This window comes from Corylus avellana, chromosome 4 (assembly GCF_965113065.1).
Source record: "Corylus avellana chromosome 4, dhCorAvel1.hap1.2, whole genome shotgun sequence".
In the NCBI taxonomy this organism is placed as follows: Eukaryota; Viridiplantae; Streptophyta; class Magnoliopsida; order Fagales; family Betulaceae; genus Corylus; species Corylus avellana.
The window spans coordinates 33,241,560-33,258,384 of NC_142493.1; the positions used below are offsets into that span (position 1 = coordinate 33,241,560).

Genomic DNA, 16,825 nt, shown 5'->3' on the forward strand with positions numbered 1-16,825 from the left:
GAATATATATTAACTTTTAAATGTTTAAATTTATAAAATTGAATTAAATTATATAATATTGAATTTTCACCACAGATATTTTATTATATATGAGATTGGATCATTTTATACTTTATGTATACTCAACAAAATGCCTTTTTGAGAATAATGAAAATAGAGAAGGGAAATAATATTTAAATGAAATAGTGAAAGTGGATAGTTAAGATGGAGTAATGTTACAAATCTCTCTCGTGTTCTTTCAATGATGATGAGGTTCTCTTAAAATCACAATCGAGTTTGTACTTTATCACTATTAGATTTTGATCAAACAGTAATTTTAAAAGCCACCTCATTTTTTAAGGAATACAAACGAGACATGTAGAATTACTTGCTAAAGTGTTGAGCCGAATATATGTACTTTAAAAAAAGTAGGTAGCTAAAATATAAAAAATATGTTATTTAACTAAATTTTAATTAAACGTTTACTGCCGCCGAATATGAATCTTATGAATAAAGTATTAGCTTTAGATTGTCCCATTAGAGAACTCAACCTTTGGGAAATTGAGATCTTATTTGTGAAATATTTGTTTGACAATACCGAATGTTACATTATTGTTGTTGTTAAATTTTTAATTAAATAAAACAACTAATAATTTTATTTTTTTTAATAAGAATTTTACATCTCCTTTATTCATAAAATCAATCGACATAAACTAGAAAGCTCTGCCAAAACAATATCATTAATACAGGTTAGAGTTTCCCCCACTCAAGTTGTATCAATGTCTTGATTCATTGCTGCCTTAGCTAGGCCATAAACATCAATATTTAATATGGTATCAAAGTAGAGTTTTTAAGTTCGAACATAACTTTATTTATAATTTATCATATTTTAATTAAATATTTTTATTTATTCCATTTAAAAATAATAGTCAACCAACATCTACCATATCTCTGATATAAAAAAACAATTTAATAATTTAGATTATGTTTCACGGCATCTAACTGTCCATATAATACATAATAATAGAGTAGTTGAGAATAATTATTTGCGAGATACGAGCATAAAGAGACAAGAGAAACGGGAAAAGCATGGCCGTCTGCTTTATAGTCCGAAGGCTACTACCCTCCATGCTTAATTATAATTAGCATTGATAGCCTATCAAATATATAACTCTATAGACTATATAGCGCCCTTTGAGTCAACTTCATCTTATTCACAATTAATCAGCCTGATTCCTGATAGCTGCTTACTCGTTTTCTATTACTTTATTCTCAACTTTCCCACTTTATATGAACCGACAACCTTCGTATCAAGCCTTACCTTTTTTTTTTTTTTTTTTTCTTTATACATTCTTTTGTAATTTATTGGACCGAATTATAGAATTTATTTTGGAGTCAACTGCAATCACAGTACCCAAAATCTTTTTGATGCTTTTTAGTCTTTTTCGTAGCGCAAGAAATCTTTTTTGCCGGATTACTATCACGCTCTGTCTCCAATTGACGTCGATGTGCATTTAATTAAGAAACTCGACCGCACTTAACTGGGAAGGATTATTATTATTATTTATAAGGAGAAACTATCTTTTGTCTTCATGAATTATAATATTTTGGTAATTTATCTTATGGACAGTTAATTATACTACTTTCAGGGGCGGAACTATGTACAACAGTGGGGGGACGAATGTCCTCCCAAAGTTTTTAAAATTTTTATTAAAGTAGGTATATTTTATATATTTGCTCCTTAAATTTAGAAATTTGTCCCCCCAAATTAATTTTTTACTCCCTTGTATTTATCTGCAGCAAGACTTTGTTTTTAGCTTTCACTGTTGTCAATTAACTTAAATATTTGATGGGTTTAGATTCATTCATTTATTTGGCATTCTTTCACTTGTTAGTGGTAATAACTATAGTAAAATTTTAACAAAAATGACTTGTGATTTACTATAAAATTATATCTTACCATATGTATCTATGTATTCGGTAGGTGCTATTATGATCACGCCCAAGTAGGATAGCCACAATTAGTCTCTCTGGCCTACCCTTTTAATTATAAAAAAAAAAAAAAAAAAATTCGTCCCCCCACACTCAAAATCCTGGTTCCGCCCCTGACTACTTTGTCCCTATTAATTACTATTTTGTATCTAAAATTTCATTCCGTCAATCAAAGCCATTAATTCAGACGGTCAAAATAATAATACATTGTAATTCATGGGGCAAAGTGACAATGCGATATAGTTCATGGGTCAGAGTGACTCAAAGTGACGGGTTGACTGTCTGAGTTAACAGCTTTGACTGACGAAATGGAGTTTTGGACACAAAATAGTAGTTCATGGGAATAAAGTAGTACAATTGACAATGCATAGGAGAAAAGTGCCAAGACCTTATAGTTAATAAGGGCAAAATGTAGTTTTCCCTTAAAATTTGACATTTTATTAAATTATTTAAATATTTAATAATTATCAAATTACTAGTTAAAATTTGCACTATTATTAAATAATTTATTTTGTTATCGTAACGTTAACTTTTTAACAAGTAGGTTCCAAGATTCTGATTATTTTAATGGCACCTTCAAGTAGGGTTTGTCCGTTTGCTTTTTCCTTACGTCATATATTAGGCCATGCAGTACTATGCACTACAATTTATTTATTTTTGTTTTTTGTTTTTTTTAGAAGAATATTTTATTTTTGTTATATTTTCTCTATGTTAGCAATAATTACAAAATAATGTATAAAAAATAAATAAATAAAGCAATTAAAAAGAATATCTACTCATCTTGAATCCAATAAGTTATTTTTGTCAGAGAATCCATTGTTTTTAATTTTATTTGAAATTGAGAGGAGCCCGTTAGGCAAAAACTTGTCTCAATTTTAAAAGATGAGGTCAATTTTGTTCCAATGTTAATGTCTTTTTTGCCTAATTGGAAATGGAGAGGATTATATTCCTTGCTTTTTGTAATCAAATAATACTTTTAAATTAATTTTAATCACAATATATGCATAAGATTATAAATTGCATTTGTATTCTACAATTATTTCACAATATTGACATAACAAATATAATCAATTTTTGAACTAGTCATTATAAAATAATATATATATATATATATATAGAGAGAGAGAGAGAGAGAGAGAGAGAGTCCATCCATCCATGTATGTATGTGTGAGCATTACTCATATCATATGCATAATAAGCTATGGATGAAAAATTAATTAACAATCGTGACTTTGGGAAATCATTTTTACTGTACAATTATTATTTACACCTGCCGACCTGCCGTCAACTTCTGTGGTTTACAAATTGTAAAAACTACTTAAATTCATAATTACGAGAATCTTAGGAGTGGAGAAGTTAGCAAATTGTCAATGTCGCTTAAAACTAGTAAAAAGACAAAGACGAGTTTATATATATATATATATAATTTTTTTTTTTTGTTCAATAAGACAAAAAATATTTATATAAATTTAAAACTAAAAACTAAAGACTTTTTTTTTTTAAAAAAAAAAATGGTGGCAAGACCACCTCCTATGGCCTCTTAGGAGTGGCCGAACCACTCTCATAGCCATTGGGCAGGGGGTGGTTCAATGACCTTTGTTTGTTTTGCCATTTGTAAGTGATCAAATTACCATTCAAATCTCATGAGGTGGTTTGGCTATCCCTCATTTGATATATATATATCAAATGAAGGATAGCCAAACCACCTTATATATATTAAGGATATTTTTGTTATTGAAAGATATTGATAATATTTTGCTAGTTTGAAAAAAAATTGTGGCAATTTAAAGTCGAATACATTATTAATTGAGTATTAGTTTGATTGGAACTTAGACTTTTCCTGATAAGAAAGAGGAGAAAAGTCTCCATTTTCTTTTGAAAAAAAAAAAAAAAATCATGATTATGAATTTTGTCAGTCTAAAACATGGATTTGGTTTGTAGTTAAAATTACAACATACATGCTGTTAAAAAATTCAAGGTGAGAATTTAATTAAAGTAATTGAAGAGCACAGATCTGTCCTAAAAGATATTATCAGTTACACTTTTTAGGTGGCTAAGTAATAAAATAACACGGGATGCCAAAGAAAAAAAAAAAAGATAAATAAATGTAGTTATTTAGTTAAAAAAAAAAAAAAAAAAAACTAAGATTAAGAAATTTATACCCTTCAATTTGTGTGGTTAGAAATGATGAAGTAATTACTCTAAGCCACTTATTTTTTAGTGGCTTAGCTAATTCTGTGTGTACGTGATTAGTAATTCATAGGAATAAACTATTCTCAATAATAGTGTATTACCAAATAAAAGAGTAGGTATACCTAGAATTAACTAGTCAATTTTAAATTTTAAGGATATATTCCGCAAACTAAATCGGACCAAAGTGCTAGTTCTGATTAATCGCAGATGAGTAACATGGACAGTTAATTACAGCTACACATTGAGTCAAACTCGTTCGAACGTTGAAAATTCCCGACCAGACCGAACCAAATGAAAACAAAACAAAACATGAACGTAAAAAGAAAAACAAAATTTTCCATTTTATAAATTTATAATGCAAAATTTTAAGCAGAAAAAAGCACTTTGATGACACTTTATAAATCCATAATCCTATTTTTCCTGCTAAATTTCGGATCACTTCGCCACTTCACCCGTCTCTCTCGCACCCTGTACACCCCAATACTCAAAGAAAACGCATAGCCCCCCAAACCAACTGCAAAACACTCTGCTCTCTCTCTCTCTCTCTCTCTCTCTCTCTCTCAATCTTTGTCTTTTCAGTTTTCACTTTTTTTCTCGAACTCTCACGCAAAATATTCCATAACTCACATCGGCCGTGTGGCTTTTCGTGTTTGTTCTTTTTATGTCGCCATCGTCATGGTTGTTCACCTGCTATCCACATTTGGTACTTCAATTAAACGAAGTATAATTTTTTTCCGAATATTTTAATTTATTAGTAAACAATTTGGTGTATATCTCACTTGCTTCGTAGAGCACGAGACTAGGGGGGAGAGAGTTTTCACGACTGGGTCGTCCCCTTGAACTCCTTCCATATGCAGTAAAAACATCGCTTTCTTCAATCTCTGCAACCCATCGCTCATCAGGAAAGTCGCCTCCTTTGTTAAACAATCGGATATTTGTTCCTCCTTAATTAATTTAAATTTTCGTTTTCGGCAAATGGGTCTTCCTTGAATCTCTTAAATTCGCACTAAAAATGCCTTCCCTGAATTTCTGAGACCACTCATCATGGATCTGGAACCTGGGATTTATCAAAACCACGCTAAGGTGAGCTGGGAGTGTCTACGAACGTGCATTAATTTCTCTCTCTCTCTCTCTCTCTCTCTCTCGTCAATCTCACTTCAGTTTTTGTAATGATCAAATTATTGTTTTTTGGTTGCAGAGAGAGTCATGGAAAACAGTGCTGACTCTGGCTTATCAGAGTCTTGGCGTTGTCTATGGAGATTTGAGCACTTCACCATTATACGTATACAGAAACACGTTCGCTGAAGATATTGAACACTCGGAAACCAATGAAGAAATTTTTGGCGTATTCTCCTTTGTTTTCTGGACCCTTACTTTGGTTCCTTTGCTGAAATACGTGTTTATTGTGCTCAAAGCTAACGATAATGGCGAGGGAGGCACATTTGCGCTATACTCGTTGCTATGTCGACACGCTCGAGTGAGTTCACTGCCCAATTGCCAGATGGCAGACGAGGAGCTGTCAGAGTACAAGAATGGCAGAATTAGTTTGGACCCAAAGAACGGTTTTGGGTCGAGGCTGAAGTCTGCGTTGGAGAGGCACAGGGTTTTGCAGAGAGTTCTGCTTATTCTGGCTTTGATTGGTACTTGCATGGTGATTGGCGATGGTGTGCTCACACCGGCTATTTCTGGTAAATTATATGAGCTCTTGTTCTTCTGGGCTTTGAATTAAATTTGGAAATTTTGAGTGTTTGTAAGTAACTGGATTGTTTTGATTGGTACAGTTTTCTCTGCGGTTTCTGGTCTCGAGCTTTCGATGTCAAAAGAACATCACAAATGTAAGATTCTTGGCTTTGTCTCAGGTTTTTTTTGACTAAGAGTTGTTTGTTAAGTCCTGTTATGATGGTTGAATAGCTTTTGGATGGTTTTCTCCTTTAATCATTTTGAGGGAAAATTATTTCTTCCTTGAATCTCTTTTCATTCAAACTGGTGGATTTCAACAGGGTCAATTTTCAGTTCCTGTTGTTTCGTTCAACTCCTCCAAAATCTACTAAAACTTTCAGGTTTTAAGGCTGAACTGTTGCGCAGATTTTTCTGAGTTTCCATAATGCAACATTACTGTTCTTATAATAGATGCTATTGTTTCCATAACAATCATTATCTTTTCCTTTCTTTTCTATCTCCTGGGAATTGCTCTTACTTATACTCCTCATTGTCACACTGTGTTGTGACCCCGCAGCGTACTTGTTGATTTAGGTTGCGAAACTATGTCCAGATAATGCTAAACTGACTGGCATGGATAGAGCAGTCTAGTTCTTTCTCTTTCTCTCTCAATTTCCTGTTCTCTTGAAATTTCTTCCCTTTTGAAGGGAGGGGGTGTAACCAAAGCAAAACCCAATTAATTGTGGATGGTTTTATATCTCATATGTATGAAATCATATCTCAACCATTACAGTATAACTCGTAATCTTGCGTATCTCCCTTGGGAGTTGGGGTTTATAAAGAACGCATAAATTTATGAATAAAAAGTTGAAAACTGGTTAGGTAGCACATGGTGAGACCTTTAATATCTCAAGCAGTGGGTCATTGCGGTGATTCAAATGGTTTGGCTTATTTTAAAGCAATTTAGGCAAGTGGCAATAGTGGATAAATTAAATACCTATTTCACTATTTTGAGTAAATCCTCAAAAAAATACTCTTTTTAAGTGGACAATGACAGTGTGTGTCTGTGTGACAATAATTTTGAAACAAAAGAAGTTATCTTCATACCTCCTCAGGCTGCTTGCTTTAGAGATCTTTCTCATTTCTATGCTCATCCTATTTATGTCACTAAAACCTGCAATATAAGATCTTTGATTGACTACAATTACTATGGTATAGTCACTGTTAACAATAGGGAAGAGGAAGTTCCCAAGAGATTTCATTCTTCAGAAATTAGTCCCATGCATGCCTAAACCTGTTAAAATAATGTTTTCAGTTTTGTCTCCTTGACAGCCTCTTTTAGCTGTCATATAGCGTCTGGTTGGGTTTATACTTGTGGCAGGTAGATCACGTCCACCATGAGCTTGGTTTGGTGTAAGGCGGAGTTTTAGTGGCTGCATAATCTAGGAGTAGGGCCAGTAGAATCCCAATACACAAAGAAGGGTTGATATGAAGCCTAGTGAACTTTGTGGTGACACACCTTAGTATCAATTTTTTTGTCAATACCCTATTGAGTGCTGATATGCCAACTTATTTGAAATTTGGTCGTCTCTGGGCTTATAGTTGAGATTTGGTAATCGCTCGACTTGTTTAAACACCACAACCACGGTTTGAGGTAGGGGAAAACCGGTCTTTTAGAGAGATTCTGAATTTTGGTCTGAATATTGCCGCAACTACTATGTGTATTACTTCTTGTTAAAGTGAAATAAGATGGTGTATATATTTGAAACAAGCAAAACGATAATAGAAAAGATTCTTTCCTTTTTTTCTTTTTTTTTTAAGATATCAGTGCAAATCACCATTGAAATGTCAAAACACTTATGATGCAAATACCGTCCATGGTTCGTAATGGATCAATTTCAAGGTTCAAAATGATAAGGAGGGTAGTTCTTGTTGTCATACCACTTCTGCTAGCATGGCCCCCACTACTACTTGAATGTCAAGAACTGCAGTTCTACTTAATTTTTTTTATCTTTTTTAAAACCACATATGGTTCTCCTTTGGTGCTGAATGGACCAACATTTCTTCTTTGTCAATTCAAAATCTCTGGATTTGAAAAATCAGAAGCTTGCTCACAGGATAGAAAATGAGAGTTTTTGCTTCATTGTTGGTTTCTAACTTGCCTGTTTTTTTATGTAACGGGTTGCATTACCAGTTAAATTTTGCAGCTCTTACTTGGTCTCCCTTTACTCTGAAAGACATGCCACTGTATCCTTCTTTCCTCCTGAAAGTTTGATAATTTTTGCAGATATAGAAGTTCCAGTTGCATGCCTCATACTGATATGCTTGTTTGCCCTTCAACATTATGGCACCCACAGGGTTGGCTTCTTGTTTGCTCCTATAGTATTGACATGGCTATTGTGCATTAGTGCCATTGGTATATACAATATATTTCGGTGGAATCCGCATGTATATCAAGCGCTTTCTCCATATTACATGTATCAATTTTTGAGGAAAACTCAAAGAGGAGGTTGGATGTCCTTGGGTGGAATTCTGTTGTGCATAACAGGTAAGCATGAACTTCTGGTGGTTAACCTTGATTCTAGTGCGCCATTACAAGCAAAATAATTTGTTTCTTTCCCTCATACCCATTTTCACTTTTCCAGGTTCAGAAGCCATGTTTGCTGATCTTGGACATTTTTCACAATTGTCAATCAAGGTATATCATTTAACAACTCAATTTTATAAATTCTACCAAGGTTTCTTTACCAAATTAACTTAGCATGGCTTATTATTTGAATGACTGGACCTTGTACAGTAGCATAACCCCTTTTTTAGCTTATGCTCATTATCTGATTGAGACAGTTCAAATTTCATGGCTCATCTCCTTGTAGCGTTTTCATCATAATTGTGCTGGAAAGGAGGTGCTTTATAACTTAAGGACATATTGGTTAGCCATGTTAGTATCTGGCTGGTGTATATTTGGTATATGGAACAATTTTCTGATGCTAAAATCCTTTAGTTCAATGCAGCTCTCCACCATTCAATACCTATGATGAAGCTAATCTTGATTCACTCTTGTTCTGTCACGTATCTTGCACTGTGTTATAACCTAAGAATATATTGAATATGTTTTATAGCTTTGGATGTCAATGTGGAACCTGTCTACCGGAGAATTTTGCTTTACCAATTTTTACTAGTGGTTGAAAAAATCTGATTTTGAACCACATAGGTCATTTTGGTGGCTTTGGGTTCATTGTTTACACTATTAGGATTTAAACCCAATTCATACCTGCCATTAGCACCCTATTTATCAGACTGTGAGTATGTAAGAAACCTATAGGTGATGATGTATACGTGTTATGTGGAAGATTTCATGAAAATTTCCTTGCTGAAAACAACTTGTCAAAGTTTAAGTTAATTGTTTCTAATTATTGTAAAAAATGAGCTACTGGTCTGATAGGGATCTGATAGTTGGCGGTTTTCAATGCGTCTGGATCCCATCTATACATCTCCTGACACAAGAATTTTAAGCTAATGAAACAATTTGAATTAGAAAAAAGGAACCAGAATTTTCCTCCTTTTTTTTTTCCCCCCACCTTGTAAACGCTCATGTTTATGTTACTCAAATGCTGTCTGATTCAACCATAACATTCTTGACATACCCATTTTTTTTTCCCTTTATAAGTTTCTTTTGCTTTGTGGTGGCTTCAGCCATTCAAGGAAAATGCTGTTAGTTCTTTTTTCCCAAGAGAGAGTTCATGTTACAATTCAAGTACATATAGGTATCTTTTAATATGCTAAGATTATGACTCGTTTAGAATATATCTAATGGTTCTCAAGTGTCATATCCTAATTAATGTTAATAGCTGAATACACTGCCCCTGTGGTCTTGTGCGTTTGGTGGTAACTTTTGAGGCTTTGGAGAAAAGATAGAGAGCATGAGCTTCAATTGTGACAAATGAATAAACTTTCCTTTTCTATATTCTGGCTAATGCCATTTCGTGAACACCTGCATTTCTAATGGATATTTACATTTCTGTAGATTGCTTTCACGTCTGTGGTTTATCCAGCTTTGGTTCTTGCATATATGGGGCAAGCAGCCTATCTATCTAAGCATCATTTTAGTGAGAAGGATTACCATTTTGGATTTTATGTGTCTGTACCCGGTAGGTACCTTCTCACTTGTTCTCCATGAAGGTATATAATTTGGATTACAGGCAGGTTCTCAGCTAATAAGAAATACCCCATGCTTATTCTTCCAGGGAAGTTAAGAATTCCTGTTCTAGTAATAGCCATACTTGCTGCAGTGGTGGGAAGCCAGGCCATCATCACTGGAACTTTCTCGATCATTAAACAATGCTCTGCTCTGAATTGCTTCCCAAAAGTGAAAATAGTTCACACATCATCCAAAGTCCATGGTCAGATTTATATACCTGAGGTCAACTGGATCTTGATGCTGTTATGCATGGCTGTTACTATTGGTTTCAGAGACACAAAGCGCATGGGTAATGCATCAGGTATGACAATAATTGTAAGTTGAACTCAGCATATATCCTTTTCTAGAAAAGGTTTTCCCAGAGGATTGGCTTATATGGAAATGAATTTCACTATCCCAGCATTTAGAATAAAAAATTCTGAGATTTTTCATTAATATTTTTCAAGATTGTCAAAAGAGCAATTGTGCTTTGTTTGGAATAATGTTTGGTATTCCGCCTTGTCTTTTGCTTCTTTCAGCTGACACCCTTACCCTGATGCTTTCCACGGAACAGGTTTGGCAGTTATCACCGTCATGTTAGTCACCACCTGCCTAATGTCTCTTGTTATCGTCCTGTGCTGGCATCAGAGTGTCTTTCTTGCAATTTGCTTCATATTCTTTTTTGGAACAATCGAAGCTCTCTACTTCTCGGCTGCGCTCATCAAGTTCCTCGAAGGAGCCTGGGTCCCTGTTGCCCTTTCATTAATCTTCATGATCGTCATGCATGTTTGGCACTATGGCACACTCAAGAAGTACGAGTTTGATGTGCAAAACAAGGTCTCTGTCGACTGGCTACTCAGCCTGGGTCCCAGCCTAGGCATCGTACGAGTCCAAGGCATTGGCCTCATACATACTGAGCTTGTCTCTGGAATCCCGGCAATCTTTTCGCACTTTGTCACCAACCTTCCTGCCTTCCACCAGGTCCTAGTGTTTCTCTGCATCAAATATGTCCAAGTCCCACATGTTAAACCTAAGGAACGGTTTCTAATTGGGCACATTGGCCCCAGGGAGTACAGGCTCTACAGGTGCATCGTACGATATGGATATCGTGACGTTCACAAGGATGATGTTGAGTTTGAGAAGGATCTTGTATGTAGTATAGCAGAATTCATACGCTTCGGGAGCATTGGAGCCGATCGAACAATTGAAGATTTAAGCGGAGCAATTGAAGATTTACGGAAGGATGACGACAAAATGACTGTGGTTGGGACCTGTTCTACCCATGCAAATGGAATTCAAATTGACGAGGACGATATTAGCAATGCAGAGTCAGTAGGCACATCAGAACTTAGAGAGATAAAGTCGCCACCCATGATCCGATCAAGAAAAAGGGTAAGGTTTCTCGTGCCTGAGAGCCCGAAGATAGACACAATTGCAAGGGAGGAATTGCAGGAGCTGATGGAAGCTAGGGAATCTGGGATAGCTTACATACTGGGGCACTCACACATGAAAGCAAAGCAAGGCTCTAGCATGCTGAAGAAGCTTGTAATCAACTATGGCTATGAATTCCTTCGGCGGAATAGCCGGACAACCACTTACGCATTCACTCTACCCCACGCGTCTACTTTGGAGGTGGGGATGGTCTACCATGTTTGATCATGCTTCCTTAGAATCATATTTTGTCATGTACATGTTGTAATCATATGCAACAGTGAAAGACCACCACCTTTGTATGGTGAATGAAAAGACCTTACACATTACACACAGTTCAGTCATTTTGCACGGCACAGGTCTTGGCCACCCCAAACCTTATTTTTCGTTCTTTTTCGGCTTTGTGAAATATGGAACCGCCTTGAAGTCCTTCCTGTTGACCCACATTCCATCGTCTTATAGCAAGAAATACATGAAGGTGCTTTTCAAATGGAGCGATAGTTTTCATTTTGCTAATAACATTTCCAAAAGGCTAAGAAATGAAAATGCTAACTTTTTGTACGGCCTATCAACTATAATGGCCTTAGCGAAACGGCATTATGGGCTTCCTCTCATAAGTCAAAAAGCTCTCTTTTGGGCCAATGATAGTATAAAGCCTTGAAGGCCCAGAGCCAGAGGCCCACAGAAGAAATTAGTGGGCCTGTTGATATCTTAAGGTAGGGCGAAGTTGTGGTATAGCAACGTGTACCATAAATCCATAATATGTTTCTTTTCTCCTCAAGCCAAGAAAAGAATCCACATAATCATCAAAAAAACATTCTCAACTTTGCGGGTGTCATAGATTTCATTTGAAAATAATGCACATGATTGCTTCAACCAGAAACATTTGACTAATGAAAAACATTTTTCTAAACTCAAGTTTTGCAGCCAAGTTTCTGATCTCCCTTCCTTTCTATCTTTCTTTCTTAATTTTTTTAATAATTGGACCTGGCTCTCTTCATTTATCAAATTCTTGAAAGAGAAAGAGAGAAGAAGAAAAAACAAAAAACAAAATGGTGAAGAGTTGAGAATTAACACATCATAATTACTTGTGATTAACGAGAGTTAACTTAAGCTTAATTAACACCTTAATACAATAAATTAAAAATATTACTTTAATTAATCTAAAAGTTTAAGTTAATGGGTTTAAATCCAATAATATCACATCAATCATTTATTTCTATCATTATCATCTGATATATGATTTAACCAATTATACCATATTCATAAATCTTTCAACAATAAGAAAAGCAAATGATTAAAAGTCATTTAAAAAGCTATTCAATCCAATCAAACCAATGTCTAAATTCAAATTGAGTTAGTATTGCAAGTTCTTTTCTTCCACCAAACTCCAAAAAAACATAAAGAAATATGCCGGGTATGTTTATTAATGTGTTTTGTGAGTGTTTTTTTCTTCTTCTTATATTTAAAAACAAGAAAAGTGCTTAAATATAACATAAAAGGTAAAAACTGTTTTTTGATATTTTGATTGTTTTCTTTCAACCCACTTCTACAGAATAAACTCCGAATACCCCTAATCGCTAACAAACCACAAGTATCACCTAAATTGGAACTCGAACACAAGACTTTAAGGTATAACACCATAAAATTTGAATTGTTTCCTTTCAACCCACTTCTACATAATAAATCCCAAATACTCCTAATCTAGCACAAACCACAAGTATCACCTAAATCGGAACTCGTACACATGACTTTAACATATAACACCAGGTTTCCATTTGCTAATTTTTTTTTTGTTTTGTGAAGAAGAAAAAAACAAAGTACAGAGAAGAAACTTGAAAAGGCAAAGCATCGAGCCTGATAAAATTAAAGTAGTTGCATTCAGTGCATTGTAGTTTTGTGGAAGAATACAGTGTTTCTTGTAATGCCTTTTTTGCTTAGTGCCGCCCACAGCACCCAAAAAAATGAATTATCTCTCTTTATTGCTCTCTCTCTCTCCCCTTTCCTTTCATCTACAGGCAGCTCAAGGGGCAGTGAGATCTGCATTTGGTCGCCAATGTATTACTTCTTTTCTCCACTTCCCAAATCAAAAGTATTATATAATTAGTTTCCTAATCAAGTGGACAAAGGGATCCAACCATCCCCATGTCAAATTAGCCGACCACGGCAATCCGCACTTTACATATATTTTGCATTTAAAATAAAGTCAATGGAACAAATATGGTCGCCCAAACCACCATCAATGGAGTTTCGGGCACTCCAAAGCGGCTAGACGGGTGGTTAAATTACTTAAAGCTCATTGAGGTGATTCCGCCACTTTCATTTTATATTTGTAATTCACATAAATATTATTTAATAATAGTTCCAAGCACATAAATTTAAACTTAAGGAGCGATTTAATAAACATGGTAATTGAAGATTCATGGCCAAAGGGATATCCAAGAATCCATCTTCGTTATTTTGATTGATTCATTCCATGGATGAAGGCAACAGTTTTGTGTATGAGAAGCAATGACATTAATTAATCATGTATTATTGAACCTGTGTTATTCTCATTTTCGTTGCATTCGCCAACATTTAATTATTTTATATATAATTAAATGTTGGTGAATGCAATCAAAATGAGAATTATTACGTATGCTTGATTAGTATTAGTCATTTTAGATTTTCATTGATGTCCTGGTGGGGCTGAATCAAGCTATGGTTCAGTCGAACTTGAGGAAGCACCTAGGGCTCCCACCGTCTAAGCCCCTCCTATACGGCTTCCAACAGATAGGTGCTACTATGGTTACACTCAAGTAGGATAGCCACAATTGGTCTTCTCGGTCTACCATTTTTGCTCAAAATAATAATAATAATATAAAATAAATATGACACATCATAAATGGGCTAATAGGGAGGAATTTGAGTTGGTGGCTACAATAACAAGAAGAATTTGGGTTTACAGGGAATACAATAGTCTTTTGAATCAATGGAAGGGTTTTCAACAAAGTATGAGGAATCATAATACCATATCGAACAAAATCGAGCTATGGTGACTCCAAAATGGAAATGACCTCCTTGTAGAGAGATAGAGGTGAATTGGGGCAAGAAAGTAGACAAATCAAAAGAGAAAATGGGAGTGGGTGCAATCATTAGATAATATAAGGGAAATGTGTTGACATTTATTCGTTACTCAGAACCTTATATATTTAGCCCAACAGTAGCCGAAGCTTTTGGCTTTTGCAACTTGGCAAGTAGTGGAGCTCAGTAGAAATTTGGTTCTTCAACATGACATAATTGAGCGAGATGCACTAGAAGTAGAACATGCATCGTGGAACGAAGGACGTTGTTGGAGCTGATACAGGCAATTAATTGATGATGCAAAGACACTGCTAAATAATTTTCAATCATAGTGTGTGGGGCATGTCAAAGGGGAAGCATACTTTGTAGCTCATTGCTTAGCGAATGCAGCCATTTTTGTAGCAAGTTTAGATGAAAGATTATGGTGTATTTATCTATGATATTGTACTTGCTGAGCAATTTGTTTCACTGTTATTTTTAATAAAAGTCTGAAAGCTTCACCTTACAAAAATGTAATTATTAGGCATGGTAATATCATTTGTATGTGAGGTGTGATTGAAATGTATGCACATGGTACAACCACATAGGATTGAGGTTTCTGCAATTCATAGGACCCAGGTTGCTCATTCAGAATAAATGGTATAGATTTGACCATGCAAACCTCTAAGGAGAAAACAAGGAGCAAAGTAAGTAAGGGGATGACTATACTACCCTATGAGGTGGTCACTGGTCAGCTACCTTAATGACTTACGAAAAGCGTTACTCACATTTATAATGTTACTCTAAATAACTAGTTAATTTACAATTTAAATTACATGTAATTACTCAGTATAATCTAATAATGAATCACGGTTGAACTTAACACCTATAAATACTTTTATAGTCCATTCATTCAATATTGACAATCCACTCATCAGATGTGGAACGAATTTTTTAGAGTGACCCAACCACTTCATTAAGGAGCGATCAACCATTGTATTACCATTTGATGGACTAGGATCATCTCCAATTCATTTGATGTGAGTGATATTTGTGTCTTTTCACTTTTTTAGGATATAAAAATACTCTTCCAAAATAACTAACTAAATATTTGTTCAGTTCATTTAAACTTGGAATGATTATAAGAATGGTCAACAATCCTATATCATATGTAATTAAAATGAGCCAATCACTCATAAGAGGGCTTTTAACTTCTCACGTTTTGAGTGTGGTTGACACCCAGTCGGATAGTCGACCACCCATTAATTTTTATTGCTTAGATGGTTAGATTTAGATTATTTAGTTTGATTGAATGGTTTGAATTTTGAAATTTGAAGAATCTCAATCCAATCGTGTAAGGCACTGAAAAGAATATTCCTATTTAGCAATGCCCATTCTCCATTTTGGCACAAGAGGTTGGCTTGGACACGTTATCAATGAGTCAATGACACATAGATCCCCACCTCCTCATTCTTCATTCGGATGGATCACAAACTTTCAACTCTATTCATTATTAAGGAATAAATGCTAAATGCTAAATACTACAATTTTATTTTATTAAATTATTGTAGTAATATTTATTAATCTTTTGGTTTTTATTGGTGTGCAGTATTTACTATTTAGCATTTTGCTCCTTTTTTTTTTTTTTTTTATAAGTCCATTTAACTTCTTCAAACTACCACCCCAATAATAATATACTTCTCAAAGGGACAGGCTTACCTGCGGTAGACAAAACTACCGCATATCTGCGGTAGTTTTGTTGGAAGGCTGGGATTTTAAGTTGGGCTTTTTAACTCCAAAGGCTAACGTGAACTTAAAAAAAAAAAATGCCGTCAAAAACAAACATTTTGGCCGTGAACACCCATCCAAACAAAAAACCCGAACATGTAAAAGATTCAAAGCGATGAAATCCAAACAAAAAAACCCACTTGATCTGCTCGACGTGCTCGTTAATCGCGGCCTCACACTTGTCGGAGTAGTTCTTACGAGAAAGCGAGAGGTGAGGGACGGTGGGATGAAATCGAGCTCCTTCTTGGCCTCCTCGAAGGGCTGGAACACGACGCCGGTGGGCGGAAGGTCGTTAGGACCCTTTGATCCATCCAATACTTTTTCTACCCAAATCCTCTGTTTTGGGTAGAAAAAGAAAACAAATCTGGTCGGTTTTGGGTAGAAAAAGAAAAAGAGAGAAAATAATGCAGAAAATAATCAACCTTTGGAGGAGATATGCGGCTGGTAGAGGTTCAATCCGGGCTCCTTGACCAAGATCCTCAGCCCTGGTGGCTACTACAGCCAATGGAGCGCTGGTTTTGGGTATGGGGTGAAAAAAGAGAGAGGAGACGGTCTGGGTTAAAA

General features: G+C 35.1%; 1 protein-coding gene across 1 annotated transcript; it reads left to right on the plus strand.

Moving 5' to 3' along the window:
- The first annotated feature begins 4,611 nt into the window (after nt 1–4,611).
- Nucleotides 4,612–11,871, plus strand: KUP6 (K+ uptake permease 6). The gene is made up of 8 exons (XM_059589851.2): nt 4,612–5,247; nt 5,363–5,852; nt 5,946–5,999; nt 8,111–8,371; nt 8,469–8,521; nt 9,848–9,971; nt 10,068–10,322; nt 10,575–11,871. The coding sequence occupies exons 1-8, from the start codon at nt 5,209–5,211 to the stop codon at nt 11,654–11,656; spliced, it is 2,358 nt and encodes a 785-aa protein (XP_059445834.2). The 5' UTR covers nt 4,612–5,208; the 3' UTR covers nt 11,657–11,871.
- The last annotated feature ends 4,954 nt before the right edge of the window (nt 11,872–16,825 follow it).